Raw genomic sequence first — 26911 nt, 5'->3', positions numbered from 1 at the left:
AATCATTCTTCCCAAAAGAGTTGATTGATGCACAATACCTAGAAAAAGAGTTGAGATCCTCTCCATTTATGACCCTAGAAAAAAGAAAAGAAAATGATTTCTAGAAACAAGATTAAGTAGGGGAAATTTGTTAAAGCTTGAAAGTCATGTTATCTTATTTACTAATGGGTCTTGTTAACTTGTGCCCAAAGGGCACAAGATAAGAAACTAAATAAAGAAAATTTAATCTTGAAAATTGTACGTTCATAACCTTAAAAATCATAAAAGTTTATATTTTCAATACAATATTTATAGTTTCATTCTATTTTAAGATCCTTATCTATTTCCCTTTTTTTTAATAGTTTGTAATATATAAAAATTTGAATTGTTATAAAATTCTAAACATTGCACATAAGATATTTAAAGTTCATGCACAGCTAACTGCTAGCAACTTCTATCAAATTCATTATTGCTCCAAACGTTTTAAATCAACATTCAACCTCATGAGGAAAAAAACAGATAATTTCTAGCAAACGTCTAAATTACTAGGACATGAATTCAAGTTAAAACCCCCCAAACGTTTCATCTACAATTGTTAAAGGAGCATCCCAAATATACCAAGGTTGGGTGCTCTTCTTACTGTGGGGAAAGAAAGAAAGAAAAAAAAACTGTTTACCATTGGAAGGTATTAGAAATTGATGCAATGACAGAATCCTTCCTCAAATAATATATAATAGCACCAACATTTTTGAGACCATAGATAAATACAAGAAAAACGCTTCAAAGCTAAAATCCAAGGAAAACATATGAAACACGGGCAGTGAAGTCTGCTGCAGGTACGCATAAAGACAAGCACAAATGCCTCTAAAAGTAGAGCAAAGTCCCACTGGAAGTAGTTCACACTTCATATCATTTGCTTAGATCAACCTCTACCTCGCCCAGCACCTACAAAATGAAGAAAAGGTATTTGATTACTATACATTCTTTAACTCCATGCTATCATTTTAAAAATTAAAATACCTGTATAACTTTTATGCATTTTTCGAACAATTTTTTTTTAACATCAGAGCCATCAAATTACAGAATTGGTAAGGCGTTCTTTCAACAATAATAACCTTTTAAGCAGAATAACTTTCTAGTTTATCAAGAGCTAATCTGGTCTAGATGAAAATAAAAGATAATTCCAGGAAACTCTTTGAACTCTGACATAGGAATTTGAGGTATTTGAGTATATGATAAATATCTTATAATATCTAAATTCTCAAAGCATCTTAAATTATTTCTTACTTACAATTACCTTCTGTATTTTTTTTATATATTTTGTAATTAGCTTCTTTATTTGATTAGAATTATAAATCTAGTATAACAAGTAAAGGTTAATATTTAGTCTTTTGTATCATAATAACAAAAACATAATTTAAGATTGAAGAAAACACACACAGAGGTGGTAAAACATATGATGAGTGCATTTATGATTTACCTCTGCTTCCTCCAGGCTTTCCACCTTGGCTAGCCCTGCCTCGGCCTCCGGCTCCTCTAGCACCACCATCATCAAAACCACGCCCAGTGCCTTTTGTTTGGCGTCCACCAGCACCAGCAGCATCCTCCCTACCTCTGCCCCTACCACGTCCCACACCAGGTGGCTTGCGATCTGAAAAGGGTGACATTGATTAGATAACTTTATTTTTTATATAACTGGAAGGCTGCATAAATGGCATTTCAAATTGTGTGGATCCAACAGGGGAAGTTTGCATCTTTATAAAAAAAATAGATGTGCCATAAGTCAGAATCAATCAGAAGAAAATTATATATGCATCTTTATTATAACGAGCACACCAATATTCCTTTCCCCCTTATAAGTTATAAACCACCAATTTACATATGCATCAAGATAAAGACCAGGTGCTAGATCCAACAAAGGGAAGTTTATTGGGTTTGCTATTAGGCATCCAAAACACTACATAGATGTAGTTTTAGAGGATCTGACACCATATTTCAATCCAAAATCTCAAGGCATCAGGTTCACAGGTCCTTCCACTTTATATCCTACTCAGCTTTCCCATTCCTAGTCAATTTAGGATTTATCATGCACACACACATGACATACTTGAACTCTCAGAATAAACTAGATATCAAAATAATACTTCATACCTGTACGGCTCTTTTCTTCCTGAACTTTGTCAATAACCTAAATCAAAAGCAATAAAACAAAATTAGTTGACAGAACCATGTATAAGTCAGACATCACTTAACAAATTATCTAATTCACTAAAAGGGTAGCTCAATGCAGAAGCTCCGGACAAAAGTATGAGCACAGCCTTAAGGCTTAAACCCTCAAGCACAAGGTTTTTCCCAACTAAACCCATGACCAATAAGATCACAAAGTAACCTATGCGCTAATGGTTTTCTTAAATAACATTAAAGGGAGTGCACTGTCATTGTAAACTGAATTTACACATGCAACCAATAAGAATCCACTATTCCAATATATTAATCTACTCTTACAAGTTGCAACCGAATCTTAAAACTAATGGTATAAAATGGCAAACTGATAAATTCTCGTTAGATGTTGGTGTAAAGCCTATCTACGCTGATAGCACATGACCCTTAATATCTTTATAAATAACTAATCACCACCATTACATACCTCATCAGGAACTCGAAGGTACTTGATCGTATTTCCTCGTATGTAGCATTCAGGCATCCGCCAAAATCTATCTCCATCCTACATTACCAATTTCAATCAAAATCCATAAACCAACCTTTCAACAATAACAAATTAAAAAGACAACAAACAAGAACAGTTAAAAAGAACATTACTTTAGAGGTACAAATAACTTCTCGGAGATGAATGTTCATCCATGTATCACAATTAACCAAATGCCCATTGTATGTCTCTCCATTTTTCAGCTCCACCAACTGTTACAACAAAGTTCAAAAAACAAAATTTAACAACAATGAAAAATCAAAAGTTTATTATTATAAATCAAACAGAAAAAAATCATAAAGTAAAATAAAGAAAAAGTTTTTGTTACTTACCATAGGGTGACCTTGTGCGGTCTTAAGAAGAGAAAGAGGAAGCTGCAAAAAAGAAAAAAGGTAAAAAAAAATTAACATGATTGCAAACATTAACAATAATTAACGGTGACTATAACATAAACCCTAGTGCTTTAATTTTGTGATCCGAGAGAATTTGAATGCGGGTAGGTTTTCCGGTTAAAAAATAATACTTTTTTAGGAGAAAAAGGAATAGAGAAGAGGAAGATCTAGTATGCGTTGTTACCATGTTGATGAGCTTTGAAGTGGCGTCGATGAAGGTGTGCGATTCAGAAGAGCAGAGTGTGAGAGAAAGTGGAGGAGGGAAAGAAGAGAACCCTCACTTTGTGATTGATTTGAATGATTTCTTCATTCTTCTTTATTCCCCTGTATTTATACAGAAACCTAATTTTTTTTTTTTTTGGACAGAAAAATATTATATGATTTATATTTATATCTATGGATAACAATTGTAAAGATAATACTCTCTCCGTCCCTATATCTAACCACCCATTTGACTTTATTTTTGTCCCTAAATTTAAACCCCTCTTCAAATTACTAGATGCATTTATAATTTTTTTCCTAAACATACCCCTAATTAATACTACTAATTTGTTTTGAAATTTAAAAAGTCAAATTTAATACACATACAAACAAAGGACAATATGGTAATATTAACACACAAGACATAATAATTACATTGTCAGTTTTTCTTAAGAAATGTGGAAAAAAAAACAAAAGGAGGTTACATTAAGGGACGGAGGGAGTACTTTATTTGCATTTATTTATGTCGATGAAGACACGTTTGATCTGAATCTAATAATTGACGACAGTAAGTGGATAATAAGTTTTGATTAAGATCGGATTTTTAAATAGATGTAGTTTTTTTTTTAAGAAAGGAAATCGAGTTCAAATGTAATTATATATTTTGAAAATTTCAATTTTTAATCATATTTTACTTAATTTTTGGTTCAATTATTCATTTTTTATACTCCCTCCGTCTCATAATACTTGACACGGTTGACCTTATTACGCATGCCAATGCATAATTTTGAGGTTATATATCTTGAATAATATATTAGAAAAAATTATGAAAGTTTGATATTTTGAAAATACTCATCAAGACAAATCTAACGACATCTTATATGATATTATTTATTTTTGTATATTAGTAGAAAAATATGGTCAAAGTAAGCTAGGTCAAAATTACACATTTTCAAATAGGTCATCTATTGCGGGACGGAGGGAGTATCATTAGATCTCCTCTTTCTTTATATTGGCATAAATTGTGAGTTGCAACTAGCGTTTTTTTTTTTTTAAAGAAGAGTTGTGACTAGCGTGTAGACGTTTAAAATTTAAGACAAAATTGTATCCTTTCATATTATTTTTTTTTTTGAATAATATCCTTTCATATTTTTATTTTTAACAAATTTGAATTAAAATTAGTTTATATTAAATTTGTTATTTGTTAGGATTGATTTAAGGATTTTAGGATTAGCTATACTAATATCAAATATAAAAGTAAATTAAATTATTTAATTCGATAATTGTAAATAAAATATTTCAAATGAATTGTAAAATTGGAAGGAAAAAAAAAACTACACGAAATCTTGATATCAAACGTTATGTATAGGTACAACCGTACAAATTGCATGCTGTTTCAAATTATGAAAAATTTCTTATTCAAAGTTATGAAAATAATTTGTGCAAGTCTTTTTTTATTAGGAGGAACGAAAAAGGAGCAAAGAAAACAAGTAAGAAAATCTGTCGTGAACTAAACCAGAAGCTTAGTCAACGACTCATGGGAAATCTCAGTTTGAAAGAGTAATCTGAATGAGCTTCATTTCTGGCTAATCAATCTACACACACGTTTCCTTACTTTGGAGAATGAGCTGGTGTGAGTGTGTCTATACAAATTTGAGAAACCACAACAGCAGCATAGGGGTGGAATTATTTCGAAGTACCTGCATTGAGGTCATTTAATTTAAATTCATATACTAAGAGATAACTAGTTTAAATTAGGATTCCATGTACAACTATTAGGGATAAACACACGTCGGAGTGTGAATAAAACTATATGACTATACAAATGGATGTACAAATATTAGGGACAAACCGTCATTTGAATATGAATAATAATACTACTATGACTATACAAATGGAAATGGTTGCAAATAACATAAAAATTAACTAGTAAACAAATACATAGTAGATACTGCAGTAGATTCTTATTGTGTATACCGAATAAATTAGTGGATTAAATTTAAAATATTTTATATTTCAGCAATGTTATTTATAGCGACTAATATCATCCCGAAAGTTTTGCAAATTAGTGTCTTTTTACGAAAAACACAACAAATATTGCTTGTATGTGGTTACATGTTTCATAGGTTTAAGCCATTGTAAGAGTGTTGTGAACCAAAATTCGCTATACCAAGCATTATCTTTTATAAATTTAAGAGTTGAATTGCTGTTTTAAAATCCGACTCAGACCGATCGATAACAAATTCCATTATCTTCTCTCATCCGCACACTTTTAGAATGATTCAACAATAAAGATTATCGTTTAACATAGAGATGTGTATTGGATTTTAGAATGATTCAACGTTAAGGATTCTCGTTTAGAGCATTGATATTCTAACAACCAAAAATCAACAACTTTTGTGACAACCACCAATTTTCAAAGGAAAAGTAGATAGTGACACGGAAACCAAAGCAATAGAGAGAAAGTAAAAAGATAATGTGAGTATGAGAGATAAAGTTGTCACATAGGTTGTCACAAAATGGTTGTTAGAATATCATTTCTCTCTCGTTTAATATAGAGATGCGTGTATAGATGAGGAATTTCTTGTGATCGTAAATAATAGGGAATATGGAATAATTGGTTTGAATTATGATGAACATATTCTAACTATCCATCAATGCGTTCTTTCTTTCTTTTCCTTCAAACAAAAATGCGTTCTTTCTTTTCATTCTACCAATTTTCCAATTCCTTTTTGATATATTTTTCTTTAGTCAATTGTTGCGATACTAATGTGTTTGACTTCTACTTTTGTTAGATGGGAAAATTGGTATATTCTCAATCAAATTCATGCACCCGTCCTCTTATTTGTGATGTACAACGCTCTCCTACTAATTCCAATCAGCAATAGCAGATTTTTGTAAAATGGCATCCGCAGAGGACAACTCAGTCAAGCTTAACATTGACAGCAGTTGATTGAGCAATCCAGGACCATCTTGATTTTGGAGCTTTATTCAGATAGTTCACTGCTATTCATGAAGATATCTTTTTTTTCTTTATTTCTTAGAAGTTTCCTTCTTATTGTTAAGACCAATCTTACTACAAAAGAAACTTTAAAAGATCCTTCGTAACCAGAAAAGGCTCAGCAATAAGGCGAAGTTCACATACGAGAAAGCAGCGAACAAAAATTGCTTGGAATAGCAGTTTTCCTTATGTGGTGTGTGAATTGGTTTGCCAAGCATGAAACAGTCTCGAACTCAGCATTTGCATTGTTAATTATCTTTTCTTATGTGGTGTCTTTCTGCTTATTTTTTGTTTCTTTTGTATGTTATTCCCGTTGATTAAAAAATACGAAGAACCCTCATGTCATGTGGGGTGGCATTTGCATTCATGATCACACAAACTGTGCCCTGCATACCTCAGTACCCATCTTGGATTGATGTCCGAGAAGGAGAAGCAGTTGCCTCTTTTGTCGAGAACTTTTTTTCTGACAACTTAGTGTGTGCTTGCTTGTGCATCCCACACCGATTAAACCTACGTTTACATTGAAGCTTCAATTAGTAGCTTCATCCCAATTGTGTGAATAGAAGCCCTAGATGCGGTACCAAACACGTTATTCGGCTTATTACATTAATGGAAAACAAAAACATACATCTGAGTCAAGGAATATAAGTAACTTCTTTGTATCCTAAACTTCCATTATTATTGGTTATTGGGAATATAACTTCCCAAATCAATGAATAACTCCCTTTCACCCTCCCATAATTTGTACAGTAAATGAAAAGTATAAGAAACATAAACAAAGGTCAGCAGATCTAACAAAAAAAAAAGGTCAGAAGAAAGTCTGGCCTTTAAATGGAATAAGACCCATCTAATTAATGGACATAGAAGATATGAAAAGCCAGGTGCGGTATGCAACATGTAAAACCTAGAGCTTCTTGATAGAAATTGTCCAAAGAAGATCTGAATCAGACTGTACTGTTACTATATCTCCTTTTACAATATTTGATGTGCTTACTAAGCCACCAAATCTCATCTCTGTGTCCTCTGAAATTGTTGTCAAAATAAAGTGTTAATCATCAGACTCCACTAACAAACAAGATCACAATGGAATGATTGAAAAAAGAAATTGAAGATAATGACTGATCAAAACATCATGCATATACACATAACAAACAAGATCACAACGGAATGATTGAAAAAAGAAATTGAAGATAATGATTGATCAAAACATCATGCATATACCGTCATGTGTTGATATTCTACTAGACTGATAATTAGTTTATTTATTTACTCATAAGGAACACAAGGAAAAGTATTCCATCCTACAACTCTAATTAACAACAGTCATGCAAGAATAAAAATAATGCATCTGGAAGCACATTTTCAACAGTTATAAATTTACAGTTTAAGAAAATAAAATAATCACATAGCATTATTATTTAACAAAATATGCAATACTTACTGAGGTCCCACTGGAGTCCTGTGGTTGTAGAACTTCCGGATGGCATCCCAATAGGAACGAGTCCACAATGTGGACCCTCAACAGAAGATTGAATGAAGATCTTATGCGAATAATTCTTCGGAAGAAGTTGAATGAGGCAATCATCAGATAGAAGGATAATGCGCGTGTTGGAGAATCGACACAGCACATTAATATTTCCAATCTCATGATCAAATCTCCCACCAAGTGCTCCAACAGCAAGAATGCATAGCTGCCATCATTTTGAGAGATATGTCAAGCTGAGATTAATTCCAAAAGGCAAAAGGTACAACTAAATATACAAGATTCAAGCAGGGATACGGTCTAAGGACTCATTTATGTGCTGTGATAGGCTTAGATAGTTTTTAGATATACACAAATAATTCTTTACTATCAAGCATGGATGAGGGATCATACTACATAAGATTCAATTAATTTCATTCATCCAAAAACTATCTAAGCCTGAAGTTGAAATTGACAACGGTTCACTCCCTCGTCTCCCCCTTGCAAAAGACAATAATAAAGTATCACCAGATATTTAACTTACCTCTGATTTATCAGTATTTGGTATAAGGTCACGGATGTATGCAACACATTTGTGTAAATCTGTGGTGTCTTGATCTTGAGACTCGTCAATTATCTTCGTCCCCTGCAGGAAGCCAAAGACCATAAGATCCTCAACATGATTCATGGAATGAAGACTAAATACAAAGTAGCAGTAACATAGGAACCAATAACAGCCGTTTGGTGTGATCCAGAAAGTTGAGTTCTTAAATTGTTGTCTCCATTACATGACATTGACAAAAAAAAAAACATAAAGATATAGATAGGGAGGGATACCAGGTTTGCATAGAAATCAAGTACTTCTGTCCTGATTGAATCCATGTCACCTTTGATTGCATCAGGCTTGTACCTGACAGAAAACTCAACAGTTAGATATTAGGATACCTGTAATCGACTAACCGTAGACCCATAATGGCAAACCAAGCTTTAGTCACCAACAAAACTAAAACAAGTACTGCCAGTAACACAGAAAAACAACCACTTTTACAGAGCTTTTAGTGAGTCCATTATAATTTATAATCCTCCAACAAATAAACTTCACGTGCATTTGTTCTAACGTGGCCAAAATTGATTTTGCTTAATTGATTTTAGTTAAAAGTGAGTTTAAGATAAAATGATTTATGTTTGGGGATATGTTCATTGAATGTGAGTTGAACAATTAATTTGAGCGTAAAAGCTATAATTCCTAACTTATAAGTTAGAATCGATTGTAGATGCAAAATCAATTCTAATTAGGACCCTTAACATACCAAAATCAATTTGAAGTCTTCGAAATCACCTATGGTCCTCTCAAAAGTGAATTCAAACATGTACAAAATAGACATTAGGTGGGAATAAAGTTCATCTGGAGGGCTTATGCCAATAACATCAATCCCAAAAGCAATAAAAGAAGTGTGTTGTGAAAAAAGTTAAACCAACACGTTGAAAGATATTGTTGACTCCACTTATATATAATCTGTTGTCAATAGCGGCCGCACCGACCGCTATAGCGGAAAAATCAGGACCACCGAACCAGACCGCGTCGGCGCGTGTCAAAAGTGGAAAGCGGCCAAAGCGAACCTATAAATAGTAAAACAATAACTTGTACTAGTTGTATATAATTGGTATTAGCCATTTTCGATTTTGCTATCCCTTTTGTTACATATTATGAATACTTCATGAAATTTTGAGCAATGTTTAAGGTATTTTAGTATTTCTTTTTGAATAGTATGGTATCTAGTATTAAATTTATTAGTGGCCGCACCACCGCGCCTGCTACGCGCCCCGCTCCCGCACCACGCCAATTGAGTTGGCTGCGCCGCATTTCCGCATTGACAACAGATGTACAACATACTATTTTCCATGTATAGCAAAAAATGAGGTAGTAACTGCAATTACTAAGTAAAATTAAAATACATGAAAAACCCATAAGTTCACTCTTATACACGTATGTGAACTGAAAACATAAATAAGGTAATATAAAATAGTTACATATCTTTAATATTTGGCCATCATTAGCATAAATATACATGCCTTAAGACCAGAATAGTGTTGGGAGAGTTTATATTTGGTAACATGACTCTCCTCCAGAAAAATTACTTAAGTTTGATTCCTAGAGTTGTTGGAGGTAGCTAAATCTTGCGTGAAAAAATGAATGTCCCGCTAGAACGAAAAACCAACTCCGCCTACTTGAGGTCAATCAGTAATTAAGTAATGGCAATGCATCAGAAGTATTTGGATCTTGTGTGTGCCCCCACGGATTTGGATCATCTAACTTTTATTTCTCAACCTTTCTCTACATTTCTCTCTATCTCTCTCTTGAATTACTTTCTCTAACATCTTTTTCCCTCCATTTTAAACATCACCATTTCTGCTATTTTACTCAAATTTAGTCTAAAGTCAACTCTACCTTTCTCAACTACAAAAAAGGTAGAGGACGCTTGTCCATGCATCAACCACTTGCGTTAGATCCAATGGTTCCTTTTCTAATTTTATTACCCATAAATAAAACAATTAACACAAATCCAGCAGCAGCTACTAATAATTTAAAACCCCGTCCCCACAAATAATACGTAATGTAGAAGTTTTTGTAAAAATTAGCAACTACGGAACCTTCAAGAAACTAATTGAATAGAATAACCACAGACGTGATGCATTTTGCAACCTTATAGTTATACCTAATTAGTATTATTTATTTATTTAAAAAAATAAAAATAAAAACTCCAGAAATCATTACTGTACTGAAAAAAATGATTATCATTTTGTGGATAGGACCACCGGTGAATGGCAGAGCCCCCAAAAAAGGTGAAACACAGAGTTATAAACATAAAGCCAGGAGCTAAACTAGTAGAAAACAGTGCACGATTTCAGAACCCGATTGGGAAAGGAAGGAAAAAAAAAAAAATTGTACCTGGTACGAACATGAGAAGGATTTTGGTGAGGGAAGAAAAGAGGCATTTCATCATACACACGGTTGGCACCTCCATCAGCGCAAACTCGTATATGAGCTGCAATAAACAACCAATAACACACATGAATCATCTTATATCTTATAATATAAAAGAGGGGTAAGAATTGAAAGGATGGGGGTGCAGAAAGAAATACCGTGGTCCCAAAGCAAAGGAGCGAATTTGGGAAGATTTTGATTGAGAATAACAAGAGCGTATGTCAGAGAAACGGAAGAAGAAGAAGTTTCCGGTGGAAGAAGAAAAGTTGAACAATGACACATCAACTCCATCCTATCCTAACGATTGATGCTTCTCTTCTCTTCTCTTCTCCAAAACCTCACTACAACCTTTTTTGCGTTATTTATTTATTATTTCTACTAGTAAGATCCTCCTCTTATTTTTTACTCACATATAATAATATTCACGTCATCGTCATCATAAAGTTGAATGAATGAACACGCTACCCGCTACTAATTGTAAATTTGTTTTGTTGGTTTCGTACCTGTTTGGTCAATGATAAAGTTTGAAGTTTAGCACCGTTATGTTATTGTTATGTAAAGCTGCCTAGGTCTAATATTAGTCGTAGGTCCTTGCTGAATTACAACTGTGTCCCCACGGATACACGATCTATGAGCTGGCTAACTAGTCTCCCTCTTGTGGTCAATCTTGTCCAACGCTGCATCCTTCTTTCAATTTTTTTTTTTTTTCTTTTTCTAACTTATGTCTTGGGACATTAGTTAAGAAACTAAAAGTAGAAGATTTATTTTGAAAAATTATGCATTTAATATCTTAAAAGTTTCAAAAGTTATTTTTTCAATATAAAATTTAATTTTTAATTCTATTTTAAGAACCTTTCAAGAGAAGACTTTGACTTTGGGAGGAGTTCGACTATTCCAAATAACGTCGAGGTACTATCAAAATAGACATTCTGCCACCCACATTTAAGGTGGTCTTTGTCAGGTACTCGTACGTGGAAGAAAGATAGAAGACCCCTTGCTTACCAAACATCTAAGCCTAATAGTCTAATTTAGTTGAGAAATGATGCTCCTCTAACAAGCCTAACAATTGAACAACCGGCTCTTGCTCCCAAACAAACAATTTTCTTCTGCGTTTCATATACCACACTCACCTGCCATCCATCCACAAACCCGGAGACCCTACGTAGGAGGATTTTAGGGTTGAAACCTGAAAAAGTCTAGGGAAGCTTTCTCTAAAAGGGGCCTCACCAACCAAAACATCCTCCCAAAAGTAAGTCTGAATGTTGTCTCTCGCAATCCTAGTCACACCCATTGAACGCCAGTCTTTACTGGACACAACACCCAAACATGTACTACGAATGGAGACCCCTTCCACATGCAGAGGCATACCACAGAGGCCCGTCCAGCCCTCGACGACCAGATCCTACCAGATTAACCCTATATCGGGCGCAAAGGATCTCATTTCAAATATACGACCCTCGTGAAAGCAACCTCCCCATCCATTTACCCAACATAGCTTTACCAGCCTTAGGTCTTTGATCCCTAACCCCTTTTTTGATTTAGACCTACAAACCTCTCGATTCGAATATACTAACCGCCCGAGCTCAGAATTTGGATTCAATGTTTATTTTTCTAGCGGTAAATCAAACTTTTGAAGATAAGTTTTCAACCAATCTAGCAAGTTAATAAAAAAAAAATATGATTTAATAAGTTTTTTTTAATAAAGTTGTAATTAATTTACATTGAAAAAAGTAATGCATTTATCGCATTTTAACATGTACGATGTTGTATATATCAGAAAAACACCTGCTTATATAAAAATAAAATTTAAAAAATTAAATAATGCTAAATTGAAAAGGTAAAATGACATTTATTTTAGAACGATTATTTTTGTGCGCTGAAGTGGCACTTATTTTAGTATGTAAAGAGTAAATCAACCAATGAATCAAAACTAAATTAAATGTGTATGGTAAACTTACAATTTTTTTTTTTGTCTAGTATTCTAGACTCTGTTAAATGTGTATGGTAAACTTACAATTTGTTTTTTTTTTGTCTAGTATCCTAGACTCTATCGGCTAGATAAATTCACCTTAAAGGTTAATAACTGGAGTGTCCGGGCTCCGAACTTCGACTCTTACGTACATACTCCATTCGGTCACTATTATAAGCAAATTTTAACTTTTTAGGTTCATTCAATAAATGATGCATGTGATCTATATTGTAGACCACATACATCATTTATTGAATAAATCTAAAAAGTAAAAATTTACTTATAAACGAGACCAGAGGGAGTATGCATTATCCCTTATCAAGTAAGTTTACGTGGACCAATTTAATTATTCTTAATAGATAAAAAAATAGATGTTGAGAGAATTTTACCTCATGTAACATGTTCACTAATCATTTAAAATTAAATTAAATAATTATTTTTTGAAGAATTAAATTAAATAATTATTATTTTAAATTAAACTAAATATTGTAAGTCTTTAAATTAAATTAAATAATTACTACTGATTCCGTATTTACGATTGACAACTTATTTGCTCGTCTGAATTATGGCAAGCTTTCTCTCTGAAAACGCTCAACCACAACAGCCTTTTGTGTTTGCTGCTCCAGGATCTAACAGTGGTGGCAAGGGAAGTAAACCTCCGGATCACGGTGTATTTCAACGAAACAGAGAAGATACAACAACAAAGAAGGTTTCGTTTAAAGACATGGTGACAGGTGACAAAGATTTGATTTCTGCCCCAAGGAAGAAGAAAGACCTAATCAAGGAGAAGTTGGCACATATAGTGTATGCGGATAATAATCCTTGCTTACCTATGTTACACTTTGATGAATCTGTTTGGGAAGGTTTAAGTGAACCATGGAAAGATGCACTTGTTATCAAGTTACTGGGGAAGTCGGTCGGTTATCATACCATGCGGGATAGACTTCACAGGCTTTGGAAACTCTCAGCTGGGTTTCAAATCATGGACAACGGGAATGGCTACTACATGGTAAAATTCGACCATGAGGCAGACAGAGAGAAGGTAATGGATGGAGGACCTTGGATGATGTTTGATCACTATCTTACTGTTCAAGAGTGGTCAGAAGAATTTGCCTCTCCAACTGCTAAAGTGGAGAACACCATGGTTTGGATTCGTTTTTCGGGTCTAAATCTGTTTTACTACGATGAAAGTGTGTTAATGGCGATGGCCTCTGCAGTCGGACGTCCAATCAAGGTGGATACTAATACGCTTGACGTAACGAGAGGGCGGTATGCTCGTGTGTGTGTTGAGGTTAATCTGAATAAGTCGGTGGTTGGTAAAGTGTGGATGAAGAACCATTGGTACAAGGTTGAATATGAAGGTTTGCATAGAATATGTACTTTGTGTGGCTGTTATGGTCACTTGTCCAGGGAATGCAAGTCCCACTCCCAAAAAGATGAAGGTTCAAACATTTCTGTTACACAACAGTCGGCACATGAACCTATTGCTCAGCCGCCTCTTAGGGCTCCGTCTCAACATTTACAGAATGATCAAAAACAGCCATCAACCCTACTTTATGAACCTGGTGCACAGCCGCAGAAAACAGATTTCACACATCAGAAAAATTCAGAAACGGTTACCAATATATCTGAAATTAATGCAGCAGATATTAAGGAAGAGACACATGGTGATTGGTTGATAGTTAAGAGGAAAGCACGTAATTTAAAAGCCACAAATATCTCGAAGAATCAAATATCTTTGGATAGGAATCCCCACATTAATAGGAAAGGAAAGTTTGAGAAAAATCAGCCCACTATTTTAGCTGGTGTGGTTACAAAGAATAGGAATTCACATGTGCCTCCTACGACTTATGTGGCAAAGGGAATTAATTCAACCAATGGTAGGGTCCACAACAAAAGGCAAAGACATGAGATTGGAAATAATAACAATGTGCAACGTGTTATTACAAAGCCACCAACAAACTATGCATCACAAAAGCAAACACATGCACTCTCACAAGATAACACACAAGGTACACAAGGTGAACATGTCAAACCCGTCATGCTAGGTGGTAAAAAGATTTTTGATTATAGTAATGGAATAAAAAGTACTATCAAAATGAGAGATATATCTGGTAATGGTTCTCGTTTCATGCTTCTTCATGATGAAAATGACGACGTAGTGGAGAATATCATGGTGGATGAAACTGGTGCAACAAGTTCACATCATAGTCATAATGCTTCACCTAATGTTCATGGGAGTGATCTTGACACTACACAAAGGGTCGCTGAAACTCAAGGTATGACAGATCATATGACAACATAACGAGTGGTGTTTGTTAAACACTTGTTATGTTATTATTACTGTTATTATTATTTTATGGATTTGTTAGAAGACGTTTCTGTTTTATCATGGAATATTAGGGGTGCCTTAGGTAAGGAAACAAGGTGCCAAGTTCATGATATCATTAATTCTTATCATCCTTCTTTGGTGTTTTTATATGAAACTCATGGTGTTTATGCCAAAGTGGAAAGAATGTGGCTTTCTTTAGGCTACACTTTAGTTTTCATTCAAGAAGCGATGGGTTACTCAGGTGGTATTTGGATTCTCTCAAATAGAAATGATCTTCAATTTACTCTCATTAATAGCATACCTCAAGCCATTACTTTTATGGTTTCTAAAGGGTTAGCTTCATGGTATTGCACTGCGGTTTATGGTTCTGCTATCTACACTATTCGAACCTCTTTGTGGTCTCATCTTACGAATCTCCGCAACATCATTACGGCACCTTGGTTAATGATTGGTGATTTCAACGAAATTAGAAGCGCAAATGAAGTAACAGGTGGCTCTTTTAATTTGTCTCGTGCAACTTTATTTAATGATATGATTAATCATTGTAATTTGCTGGACGTGGATACTGAAGGTGGTTTCTTCACTTGGCGACGTAGCACACACACTCGGACCCACATTAGAAAACGCCTAGATAGATGTATGATGAATGTTGATTGGCGGTTGGCTTTTCCTCATGCTCTTGTGGAAATTCTCTCTCCTCATAATTCAGACCATAATCCATTGTTATTAATTTGTTCTAAATCTAGAAGCATTAAATCCAATATGTTTCATTTTCAAGCTGCTTGGATCTCTCATCCGGATTACGAGCCTTTGGTTGATAATACTTGGAAGAATTCTGCAGGTTCAGCCGCAGTCAAATTAACTAAAGTTCGGGCTCAGTCAATCACTTTCAATAGAGAAACATTTGGGAATATATTTAAGAACAAGAGGATACTGGAAGCTAGGATTAGAGGTGTTCATAAGCAACTAGATAATCACCAAACTTCTGATCTTATTATATTTGAAAGGAATCTTCAACAAGAATATAACAAGATTTTGGCACAGGAAGAAATGCTTTGGTACCAGAAGTCGCGTGAGAATTGGGTCAAATTTGGTAATAAAAACACAAAGTTTTTTCATACTCAGGCCGTCATCAGAAGAAGAAGAAATAAAATTACAGGCCTTAATGTCAGGCCGTCATCAGAAGAAGAAGAAATAAAATTACAGGCCTTAATGTTGAAGACACATGGTGCACGGATGCAAGCACTCTTAAAAGAGAAGCAACTAAATTCTTTATGCATCTTTTTCAATCTAATGACCCTTGCAATCCCCATAGTTTACAATTGAATAATATTCCATCTATTGGCATTAACATGCATAACCACCTTCTCAAGCCTATCACTATGGAAGAGGTCAAAGGTGCTATTTTCTCAATGCAATCTTACAAAGCTCCAGGGCCGGATGGATTTAAACCAATTTTCTTCAAAACCTATTGGCATATTGTTGGAAACGATGTGTGGAAAATGGTGTCTGATGCTTTTGCTTCTGGTAGTATTGATCCTAATCTTGCAGAGACTATGATTGTTCCAATTCCGAAGGTTGATATCCCTCAGAGTTTCAAAGATTTTCGTCCTATCAGTCTATGTAATGTGCTTCTGAAGACTATCTCTAAAGTTATAGTAGGACGTATCAGACCTTTTTTGAATGATTTTATTGGCCCTTTCCAGAGCTCTTTCATTCCTAATAGAGGTACTTCTGACAACGCCATAATTGCGCAAGAGATTGTTCACCACATGCACAAGAAAAAAGGTAAGAAAGGACTTTTATTGTTTAAAGTGGACTTTGAGAAAGCTTATGATAGGGTGGATTGGAACTTCTTGAAATTAACTCTATCTGAATTTGGGTTTCCTCATTCTATTATTAATTTAATCATGAGTTGTGTAACACTTCATGCAAAAAAAAAAAAAAAAGTTGTGTAACACCCCGTTTTCCCAACATAAAAATTTCATTTAAAATCAGAGTATTTTGATCACAACGGAATGTCACATACTTCATTTAAATCATAAAACGGATAATAATAATTATCCTTCAAATTCAACATCATGAAAATCTTAAAATTGTTGCAGCGGAAAATAGTTCAACATCTAAAAGTCTTGGCACGCAGGCCTTATTGGAAAATCTCATAAATTAGTTCATAAAAGAGACACGTAAGGAATAGAAGTAAAAGCAAGCCCCCATCCCGTTACGTATCAGAGCACCTAGACACCAAGTGAGGAGTCCACTCACGAACGCCTCTAATCTTTATTACCTGCACATTACCCACGGTCGAGGCAACATATACGCAGAAGGGGTGATATTTCATAATCAATACATTAAGCATATAATCTAATAAAATGCATTTAACAACTTGAACATTAATAACATATCAACAATTAACAATTAGCATATTTTTCATTTCATAACAAGTACAATCATCAAATACCATTACTAATTTTCATCGCAAATCATAATCAACTTAACACTCAATTTGACGACACAACTCATCTTTGACCATGCAACTCTATCAACTCAACAACAACTTGACAACACAACTCATCTTTGACCATGCAACTCTATCAACTCAACAACAACTTGACAACTTAAACAACATGAAACTTCTTGATATGCAAATGCATGTGGTACCATTCAACAACAAAATGAGCATAATAGGCTCTTCAACGTGTGAGCACAAAGGCTGCCGGGCCTAAAGCCCCCAACTTTAATGAGCACAAAGGCTGCCGGGCCTAAAGCCCCCAACTTTAATGAGCACAAAGGCTGTCGGGCCTAAAGCCCCCAACTTTAATGAGCACAAAGGCTGCCGGGCCTAAAGCCCCCAACTTTAATGAGCACAAAGGCTGCCGGGCCTAAAGCCCCCAACTTTAATGAGCACAAAGGCTGCCGGGCCTAAAGCCCCCAACTTTAATGAGCACAATGGCTGCCGGGCCTAAAGCCCCCAACTTTAATGAGCACAAAGGCTGCCGGGCCTAAAGCCCCCAACTTTAATGAGCATGCAATGAACTCGAACTTCCAACGACTTAGACGACGACGTGAACAACTCATACGACTCATAATCATGGACAACTTCTTAAAATTCCAACAACATAGACCGACTCATGCAACTTCAAGACACTAACAGTCAACAGCAGCAACCAGCAACATTTACATCGTAAGACAGTGTTTAAATAACATAACAACATTAAAGGGAATGAATCATAACCACTTATCATCATAAAGCATCTTAAATAATTCTTATACAACATCACTACTAATCTCAGTCATCTAAACAGACTTCTGGGACTTCTGAAAGCATCCTAACAACCCTCTTTCTTACTTCTAAGATCAACTCATGACTACACGTGCGAAAGGATCGCAACAGAACAATTTTGGGCAACTAACGGCCTAACTCGCAGTTGCGAGTAACTTTGCTTGCAATGGCGAGCAAAGCGTGCATTCTGGGTTCCTAAGTCTTTACTCGCAGTGGCGAGTCATTCTGCTCGCAGTTGCGAGCTTACAGGTCACTCGCAGTTGCGAGTTGCATTGCTCGCAGTTGCGAGTTCTGGGTTCTAGCTCGCAGATGCGAGTGTTCTTGCTCGCAGGTGCGAGCGATGAATGTCAGTACGGCCAGAAACCTAAAAATCACAACTTTTCACCTATATACATGATTCCCTCGTCTAAATAGCATCTAATTATCATCTTAAGTAATATCTAAGGTCTGTACACTAATTTTGCATCAATCTAACATCTGTTCATGATTCAATCGTCAAAATTGATCTTAAACCTAATTCTCAATTCTCACCAAAACTTAATCTAATCATGCCAAATTCATCCTATAGAATTATACCCTTGATAATATTGAAAATTAGTCTCACCCTTACCTGATAATAGCAGAATCGCAGCCCTCCTTGGTTCTTCTCTCTTTTTCTCCAAAAACGTACGTACTATTTTTCCTAACTTATGTCTGTCTATTTATCTCTCCTTTTTACTCTTCTCACTACTAATTGCTCATCTCACCACGCAGCCCAATCTTTAATATTTTTATTTTATTTCTCATATCTTATTTTATTTAATAATAAAATAAGTCATAACAACATAGCAACTTCACCACAACAAAATACTCCACATTATGCAGTTATAAATCATATAACCCACTCAACTTCATGAATCATAAAATTCACACATATCAATCATGAAAATCACGTAAATCATATATATAAATATATTTTTAAATAATCGAATAATTAAGACGGGCGTTACAGTAGGACGTATCAGACCTTTTTTGAATGATTTTATTGGCCCTTTCCAGAGCTCTTTCATTCCTAATAGAGGTACTTCTGACAACGCCATAATTGCGCAAGAGATTGTTCACCACATGCACAAGAAAAAAGGTAAGAAAGGACTTTTATTGTTTAAAGTGGACTTTGAGAAAGCTTATGATAGGGTGGATTGGAACTTCTTGAAATTAACTCTATCTGAATTTGGGTTTCCTCATTCTATTATTAATTTAATCATGAGTTGCATCACCTCTTCCTCTCTCTCCCTTAAGTGGAATGGTGAAAAACTTGATAGTTTCAAACCCAAAAAGGGATTGAGACAAGGTGATCCACTCTCACCTTATCTTTTCGTTCTTTGCATGGAAAAACTATCTTTAATGATACAACACCAAGTTACTAACAACATTTGGAAGCCGATAAGTATTTCAAGAGAGGGTCCTAGTTTTTCCCATTTATTGTTTGCTGATGATTGTCTTCTCTTTACTGAAGCGAAGAGCTCACAAGTTAAATTGGTCCGAGATGTGTTGCAAAATTTTTGTTTGGCTTCAGGATTGAAGATTAATATTCAAAAGTCAAAATTTATGACATCCTCAAATGTGTCTCGGCCGAAAAAGAACAAATTTGAATGTCTTCTTCAATTTAACCATACTTCACAACTTGGTAAGTACCTTGGCTTTCCTATGTTGTCTGGTAGAGTTAAAAATTCTGAGTTTCATTATATCCTAGACAAAATAAATGGTAGGTTGGCAGGTTGGAAAAGAAATCTACTGAGTAGATCAGGTCGAGTCACTTTAGCCAAAAGTGTTGTGACTGCCATGCCTATTTATACTATGCAAAACCTTTGGCTTCCATCAGGTATATGTGATAATATTGATGCCATTGTGCGTTCCTTTATTTGGGGAAGAAACTCTTGTCATTGGGTTAATTGGAACAACTTGACTAAGCCTAAATCTCAAGGTGGTTTAGGCATTCGCACAGCTAGGAACTCAAACATTTCTCTACTGGGAAAACACATATGGGACATTTTACACCAACCACAGAAGCTCTGGGTTCAGATGTTGAGGAACAAATACATGTCTGATACTCATATTTTGCATTCTTCTTTTAAGCCTGTCGATTCTTGCATATGGCGTGCTATTGTGAAGGCAGTGGAAATATTAGGGCCCGATTTTATTTGTAGAGTCGGAAAAGGACATATATATGTCTGGTATGATAAATGCCTACCTTTGCAATGTTGTGCCATATGTTGACATTAGTGACACAGACCTTCGTCTTTGTGATTTGTTTGAAAATGAGGCTTGGAACTTCAACAAACTCTACACTCAACTTCCTTCGTTTTACCAAGATTGTATTCGTAGCATTACCATTGATAGTGACGTTGATGATAAACTCATTTGGAGTGGCTCCCCCAATGGTATATATTCGGCCAGTCATGGTTATAGATGGTTGGATCAAAATTTAAATCAACAAATGGTGCCCAATACTACCTGGAGTTGGATTTGGCGGCTACAAATTACTGAAAATTTGCGGCATTTTTGTTGGTTAGTGATGCATGGTAGTCTTCCTACCAATTCTCTCAGAGTCTCACGTCACCTTACCTCTAATACTTCTTGTCATAGATGTGGTGCTGCTGTTGAGAGTGATTTGCATACTCTACGGGATTGCCCTAGAGCAATGTCTATTTGGATGTATGTTTATCCTACCATTCCTAATACTTTTTATATGCAGGACTGTCAACTTTGGTTTAAACATCATGCTACAATGGAGGCAGGTACCAAGTTTATAGTAACTTGTTTTGAAATTTGGAGAAATAGAAACGAACATATTTTCCAAAATACGCAAAAAGATACTTGGAATTCTGTCAACAACATAATCTCTTATCATGCATCTATGGTTTGCGCTCTTAGTACCACTAGTAAGCATCATGTGGTCCGTCAGGTTCGTTGGAATCTCCCTCATGAAGGCTATATTAAGATCAATGTAGACGGTTCTTCTTTTGGAAATCCTGGTAATGCAGGTTTTGGAGGTCTCTTGAGAAACGATATGGGAATTTGGATTCAAGGATTTTCTGGTTCTTGTGGTAGAGCGTCTAATTTACTAGCTGAACTTTCAGCTATTTGGAAAGGACTTCAACTCGCATGGGACCTTGGGTATCGATCTATCATCATAGAATCTGACTCTCGGACAGCTTTGGATCTTATTGAGGATACTAATCAAAATGACTTTCATCCTCATGCAAACTTGCTTTCTCTCATTAGGAAGCTCTCTTCTCTTCCTTGGATGGTCTCCTTTAATCATACTTTGAGAGAGGGCAATGAATGTGCTGACTGGTTGGCCAAGTTTGGTGCTATGAATGTTGATTCTTTGAAGATATGGATGTCTCCTCCTCCTCAGCTAAATATCTCTCTGTTTGCGGATGCCTCTGGGATATTTAGACAGCGAATTGCTTAGCTTTTTTTAATTTTTCCCCTTGATCAAAAAAAAAATTTTAAACTACTTTTTTTTACCCTTTCTTTAATATTTGTCTTTTCATTTATAGTTGATGTATCTAATGTTTCACAATTTTTATAAAGATATATTTGTAAAAACATTGAAAAAATATTAGTACAATAATAATTAACGATTACATTATTTTTTATATTTTATTCCTTCAGAAAAAAATACATTATTTTTTATATTTTTTGTTTTTTTTTATAATAAACATCGGAATTAATTTTGAAACATGTATGAAAACTAATAATGAAATTATTACCAAAAAAACTAATAATGAAATTGGGAAAGTAAATCAAGTTATTACAAGAGTCTCAAAATCCAGAGTGTTTTATTTCTGTTATACGAACAGAATATGCTGTTCGCCAACCCACCCCTTGTCTGCTTTTGTTATCTTTTCTTCATCAACGCAACATTTTAAACGCGCTTCTTCATTCACCGACAATAACAAAATCACTCTTCTGTTTCTGCTTCTGTTCTGCCTTTTTCATTTTCATTCATTCATTCATTTCCCTTTGACCAACCAAAAAAAAAACCAGATTGGTGACGACAAAAAATGTTAGAAAAGTGTTTGGGAGCTCAAAGGGCGAGAAAATTCCAGAGATTTCTTAACCATTGTAAGGTTACAATCCTCTGTCTCTTCCTCACCATTGTTGTCCTACGTGGCACCATCGGCGCCGGGAAATTCGGCACGCCGGAGCAAGATTTCGTCGACATTCGCAACCGCTTCTCCTCTCGTAAGCTATCTGAACCTCACCGCATTCTCGGTGAGATTCATTCCACAACTTCATCGCATTCTCGTTCGGATAGTTCTACAACTTCAACAACCAATTACAATGATTTTGACATCAACACAATATTGGTCGATGAAGAAGAAGAAGAACAGAGAGATGAATTCGAGAAACGTAGCTCCAATGAGCCGTATAGTTTAGGACCAAAAATTTCGAATTGGGATGAACAAAGGTCAAAATGGATTCGTGAAAACCCTAATTTCTCGAATTTCATTCGACCCGGGAAGCCTCGTGTACTTTTGGTAACTGGGTCATCACCTAAACCATGTGAGAATCCAGTGGGTGATCATTACTTGTTGAAGTCTATTAAGAACAAGATTGATTATTGTCGTTTACATGGTATTGAGGTTTTTTACAATATGGCTCTTTTTGATGCCGAAATGGCTGGTTTTTGGGCGAAGTTGCCATTGATTAGGAAGCTTCTTTTGGCACACCCAGAAGTGGAGTTTTTGTGGTGGATGGATAGTGATGCTATGTTTACGGATATGGCTTTTGAAGTGCCGTGGGAGAGGTATAAAGATTCAAATTTGGTGATGCATGGTTGGAATGAGATGGTGTATGATGAAAAGAATTGGATTGGGTTGAATACTGGTAGTTTTTTGTTGAGGAACTGTCAGTGGTCATTGGATATTCTTGATGCTTGGGCACCAATGGGACCGAAGGGGAAAGTTAGGGATGAAGCAGGGAAAATACTTACGCGCGAACTCAAAGATAGGCCGGTTTTCGAAGCAGATGATCAATCTGCTATGGTTTATTTGTTGGCCAAGGAGAAGGAAAAGTGGGGTGATAAGGTTTATCTTGAGAATGGTTATTACTTGCATGGTTACTGGGGGATTTTGGTTGATAGATATGAGGAGATGATTGAGAATTATCATCCTGGTTTTGGTGACCATAGGTGGCCATTGGTGACTCATTTTGTGGGGTGTAAGCCTTGTGGGAAGTTTGGTGATTATCCTGTGGAGAGATGCTTGAAGCAGATGGATAGAGCTTTCAATTTCGGTGATAATCAAATATTGCAGATTTATGGATTCACTCATAAGTCATTGGTTAGTAGGAGAGTTAGGAGAATAAGGAATGAGACTAGTAATCCTCTTGAGGTTAAAGATGAACTTGGCTTGCTCCATCCGACTTTTAAAGCTGTTGAGGTATCATCTTCTAGCTGAGACGTGTTTGATGGATTGGATTGTGTTGCACATTTAGTTGCAGAAATAGAAATTTTGTCTCCTTATCATTTTTTTTTTGTTATAGAAAGTACAGTGTGAGAAACAGGAAAGTAGGTTATGCTTCTCTTTTTTTTTGAATGGGTTTGATATTCTTATGTAACCTCTCTCTCAGTTTTAAAGCTTGTAGAATTGTATTTTAACACAAATTTTTATGAAGTAATGGAGAAGTTTCACGGTAGATTTGCATATAAAATATATGGTTGTCTATGGTTCATTCTGTCGTAAGTTTGTAGCTATTCTATTGGCTTCTGAAGTTAAAATAGTTTTGGACTATCTTGGCCTCATATTGTGTTTGTTGATAACATTTTCTCCTTATCATTCATTAGTTAGTTTAGTTAGATTTATTTCTGCTATAGTTTAAGTTTGTTAAGGGATATTGGGAGCCATCTATCCTATAAATAATCTTCCTTCATTCGTAATCCTTTGTAACCTTCTGTTCAATCAATTGATCAATAATATAAGTTTTTTAGTTGATAAGTTTAACAGTTGTGAACTTTCCTCACACCTGAGCCGCAGTATAAGGACAACGGAAATATTGAGATTGTCACTGGACTACACATTTACAGGGGTAGATGTGATTGGAATATAACACTAGATAGAGATGCAGAAAAGAAAAAAAATACAATTTTGTCTGCATTTTTCTTGTTTTCTGTCAAGTTGATCCTGCTTGGTATGTACTCTGCTTTATCAGCTGCTCTGTATTTGAGTGCTAACGATCTAATTTTAACACTTCATAATAATTATAACAAGTAACTATGAAGAAAAAAAAATGGTGTCATTTGTTTATGAAGTCAATATATACTAGTACATTTTAGTAGTACACTACACGTAGCTCAGAAGAATACGGAATCACAGAGACCATACATGAAGTAGGGAAATATTGTTGAATATTGTAATCCAGAATTGATCCTGTTAGTTAGTGAGTTAGTTACAAAGTCAGTTTGTTAGTTAGTAACTATTTGGCTACTCTACAAATAAAGAGTGTGAATACTCAATTGAGTGCAATTAAAAAGTGTGAATAAAATTCCTTTCTTTTCACATCCAATTCTCTCAGTTTTATAGTGTGTGCTGTGTGAGTTTCTCCATTTCTATTTCTTCATTCGCCAACAGAAATGGTATCAGTGAGCTAGGTTCAATCCTTTTGTGACTCAGTGAGAGTTTAGTGTTACTTGTGCTGTGCAACACAATGACAGGTTTGAATGGAGATTTTCTAGGAAACCTACCCATCCTTGATGGAATGAATTGGGACAAATGGTGTGTGCAAATGAGAGTGATCTTTGGATTTGAAGATGTGTGTGAGGTGGTGCAGAACGGGATATGACTTGAGCTGAGTCGAACTTGGTTCAGCTCAGCTCGACTCGATAAAAAAGATTGCTTGGCCATGTTTCTCATACATCAATTTGTGGATGCTGACCACTTTGAGAAGATTGCTTCTGCTGCTACGGCAAAGGAGGCTTGGGACACGTTGGAGAAGAGTTTCGCTGGAGGAGATCTCTGTTGTCAATAGCGGCCGCTACCGGCGCTATCGTGAGGCAATTTGAATTGTTGCAGATGAGGAATCTTGAAACGATTTCAGAATATTTCGCAAAAGTGTTGAGTCTTGCGAACTCAATGAAAAGATGTGGTTATAAAATGTCAGATTTAAAGATAATAGAGAAGGTAATGTTTACTTAACCCTGAAATTTGGCTACATTGTTGTGACTTGTGATAATTGAAGAATCCAAGAACCTTGATGAAATGAAAGTTGGAGAACTTCAAGGTTCATTGGCGGCATATGAGCAGCGAATGAATGAAAGAAATCTAGAAAAATCTAGTGATCAAGCCTTGCAAGCGCAGCTAGCAAAGAATAAAGGTGGTGACAAAGGCAAAGGTGGAAGGCTAAAGGCAAATGGAAGAACAAAGCAGTTAGAGACTTTGAAAACAATATCAACACATGAGAATTTGCAAGGACTTGTGGATATTATTCTAGTCACTTCGAATACACTGATGAATGAAATGGTTTTTCCTACCGAAGGAAATATAATTGATTGCATTCGTTATGGTGATCCCAAATATGAGACATTTGATATTAGGAAGGGTTTACATTGTGCAATTGAGCAACAGAAGGTGGTTAAACGAGTCTTTGGCACATTACGTTTGTATGTTGTTGCAAATGAGAATCTATGGAAGTGTGAACCCCTTACGTGGTTCCCAGACGCAATCTGGGTTAGGATAGAGCAATTCCTTGCTTCATTTTCAGGAAGATCGGCAATTTTGGCGTCTTGTAACAGGTAAAACTATATTGTTTTTCTTAGTTCCTTGGAGCTTTATTACTTGTTAAGTTACTGATGTGATCACCTTTTGTCTTTTATTATATGTTTTTATTAGATATGAAGCTTCATTAATTCTAAAGAGATTGTGTCTTGAAGAGCTTGTGTTGGGGATGTACTTAAGATTTTGGAGATTATAATCACAATCAAGAAATGGATTATACCTTGTCATTCTAGATGGCAGCCGATTACCATTTTCACTTACAGAGGCTAAAGATGATAATTGATGACACAGATAGTGATTCTGGTCTTAGTATACATCAAAATGTAGCAAAACTACGTGAGCTTTGACATGGATATGAGCTTTTCCGTAGTTAGAGATATGTAGAGGAATTCGTGGCAATTCTTTGAATGATGAATAGCTTCAAGTCATATACCTTTTGTACATTCCCATCTGCTTACTGGTGGGGACTTTTTGTTGGTATAGAATATATAACTTTTTGTACATTTCAATCTGCTTACTGGTGGATTTTTTGATGGTATAGAAAATGAGTGAAACATTGATCTGCCTTTATATGTTGTGGAATTCTCTCTTCAATCTCGAATCTTTTTTCCTACTTACTTTAATTTTTTTTTTTGGATGAACCTACATTTGTCCTTTTATTAGAGACAAATTTACTCTAAATATGAATGTCTCTTTTGGAAACCAAAATTAGTATGTGTACATTGAATTCAATAACATTTTGGCTTTTAAAAGTTAAATTCATCACTTTTCACCATTTTTCAACACAATATTTCTATTTAGAGAAATGATATTTGAGCACTTCCCTTACACTATTA

At 35.2% G+C, this 26911-nt stretch overlaps 4 protein-coding genes and 1 pseudogene across 5 annotated transcripts; 3 read left to right on the top strand and 2 right to left on the bottom strand.

Annotated features, from left to right (window-relative positions):
• Positions 1–674: 674 nt before the first annotated feature.
• LOC146911028 (sm-like protein LSM4) lies at positions 675–3377 on the bottom strand. The gene is made up of 7 exons (XM_085723709.1): positions 3263–3377; positions 3019–3060; positions 2800–2898; positions 2627–2704; positions 2131–2167; positions 1460–1630; positions 675–924 (listed from the first exon to the last, which is right to left on the bottom strand). The coding sequence occupies exons 1-7, from the start codon at positions 3263–3265 to the stop codon at positions 902–904; spliced, it is 453 nt and encodes a 150-aa protein (XP_085579835.1). The 5' UTR covers positions 3266–3377; the 3' UTR covers positions 675–901.
• A 3476-nt stretch (positions 3378–6853) lies between these two features.
• On the bottom strand, positions 6854–11059 carry TPK1 (thiamine pyrophosphokinase1). The gene is made up of 6 exons (XM_085723708.1): positions 10887–11059; positions 10693–10789; positions 8580–8652; positions 8287–8388; positions 7722–7971; positions 6854–7303 (listed from the first exon to the last, which is right to left on the bottom strand). Exons 1-6 carry the CDS (start codon positions 11017–11019, stop codon positions 7185–7187), a joined length of 774 nt encoding a protein of 257 aa, XP_085579834.1. The 5' UTR covers positions 11020–11059; the 3' UTR covers positions 6854–7184.
• Positions 11060–13262: 2203 nt separating this feature from the next.
• Positions 13263–16355, top strand: LOC146911026 (uncharacterized). The gene is made up of 2 exons (XM_085729485.1): positions 13263–14976; positions 15070–16355. Exons 1-2 carry the CDS (start codon positions 13263–13265, stop codon positions 16353–16355), a joined length of 3000 nt encoding a protein of 999 aa, XP_085585611.1.
• Positions 16356–22097: 5742 nt separating this feature from the next.
• LOC146911025 (xyloglucan 6-xylosyltransferase 2 pseudogene) lies at positions 22098–24015 on the top strand (annotated as a pseudogene). The gene has a single exon (XR_015017814.1). The product of XR_015017814.1 is annotated as a xyloglucan 6-xylosyltransferase 2 pseudogene (transcript).
• A 3-nt stretch (positions 24016–24018) lies between these two features.
• LOC146911024 (uncharacterized) lies at positions 24019–26645 on the top strand. The gene is made up of 2 exons (XM_085723707.1): positions 24019–26092; positions 26190–26645. The coding sequence occupies exons 1-2, from the start codon at positions 25560–25562 to the stop codon at positions 26269–26271; spliced, it is 615 nt and encodes a 204-aa protein (XP_085579833.1). The 5' UTR covers positions 24019–25559; the 3' UTR covers positions 26272–26645.
• Positions 26646–26911: the final 266 nt, after the last annotated feature.

This window comes from Medicago sativa, chromosome 7 (assembly GCF_051527215.1).
Source record: "Medicago sativa cultivar Bolivia chromosome 7, Bolivia_mono, whole genome shotgun sequence".
In the NCBI taxonomy this organism is placed as follows: Eukaryota; Viridiplantae; Streptophyta; class Magnoliopsida; order Fabales; family Fabaceae; genus Medicago; species Medicago sativa.
Note: the sequence above shows the minus strand (reverse complement) of the source record. Positions and strands in the feature narration are given on the sequence as shown.

What these genes read in the sequence shown, in the direction of transcription:
- LOC146911026 (XM_085729485.1), top strand. Translation starts at nt 13,263, where the DNA reads ATGGCAAGCTTTCTCTCTGAAAACGCTCAACCACAACAGCCTTTTGTG. An exon ending in AAGGGTCGCTGAAACTCAAG is followed by an intron (nt 14,977 to 15,069) that starts GTATGACAGATC and finishes TGGATTTGTTAG; the next exon opens with AAGACGTTTCTGTTTTATCA.
- TPK1 (XM_085723708.1), bottom strand. Translation starts at nt 11,019, where the DNA reads ATGGAGTTGATGTGTCATTGTTCAACTTTTCTTCTTCCACCGGAAACT. An exon ending in TTGATTTCTATGCAAACCTG is followed by an intron (nt 8,389 to 8,579) that starts GTATCCCTCCCT and finishes GGCTTCCTGCAG; the next exon opens with GGGACGAAGATAATTGACGA. An exon ending in AGGACTCCAGTGGGACCTCA is followed by an intron (nt 7,304 to 7,721) that starts GTAAGTATTGCA and finishes CAACAATTTCAG; the next exon opens with AGGACACAGAGATGAGATTT.
- LOC146911024 (XM_085723707.1), top strand. Translation starts at nt 25,560, where the DNA reads ATGAAAGTTGGAGAACTTCAAGGTTCATTGGCGGCATATGAGCAGCGA. An exon ending in ATTTTGGCGTCTTGTAACAG is followed by an intron (nt 26,093 to 26,189) that starts GTAAAACTATAT and finishes TGTTTTTATTAG; the next exon opens with ATATGAAGCTTCATTAATTC.
- LOC146911028 (XM_085723709.1), bottom strand. An exon ending in AAGTTATTTGTACCTCTAAA is followed by an intron (nt 2,705 to 2,799) that starts GTAATGTTCTTT and finishes TTGGTAATGTAG; the next exon opens with GATGGAGATAGATTTTGGCG. An exon ending in ACCTTCGAGTTCCTGATGAG is followed by an intron (nt 2,168 to 2,626) that starts GTATGTAATGGT and finishes CTTTTGATTTAG; the next exon opens with GTTATTGACAAAGTTCAGGA.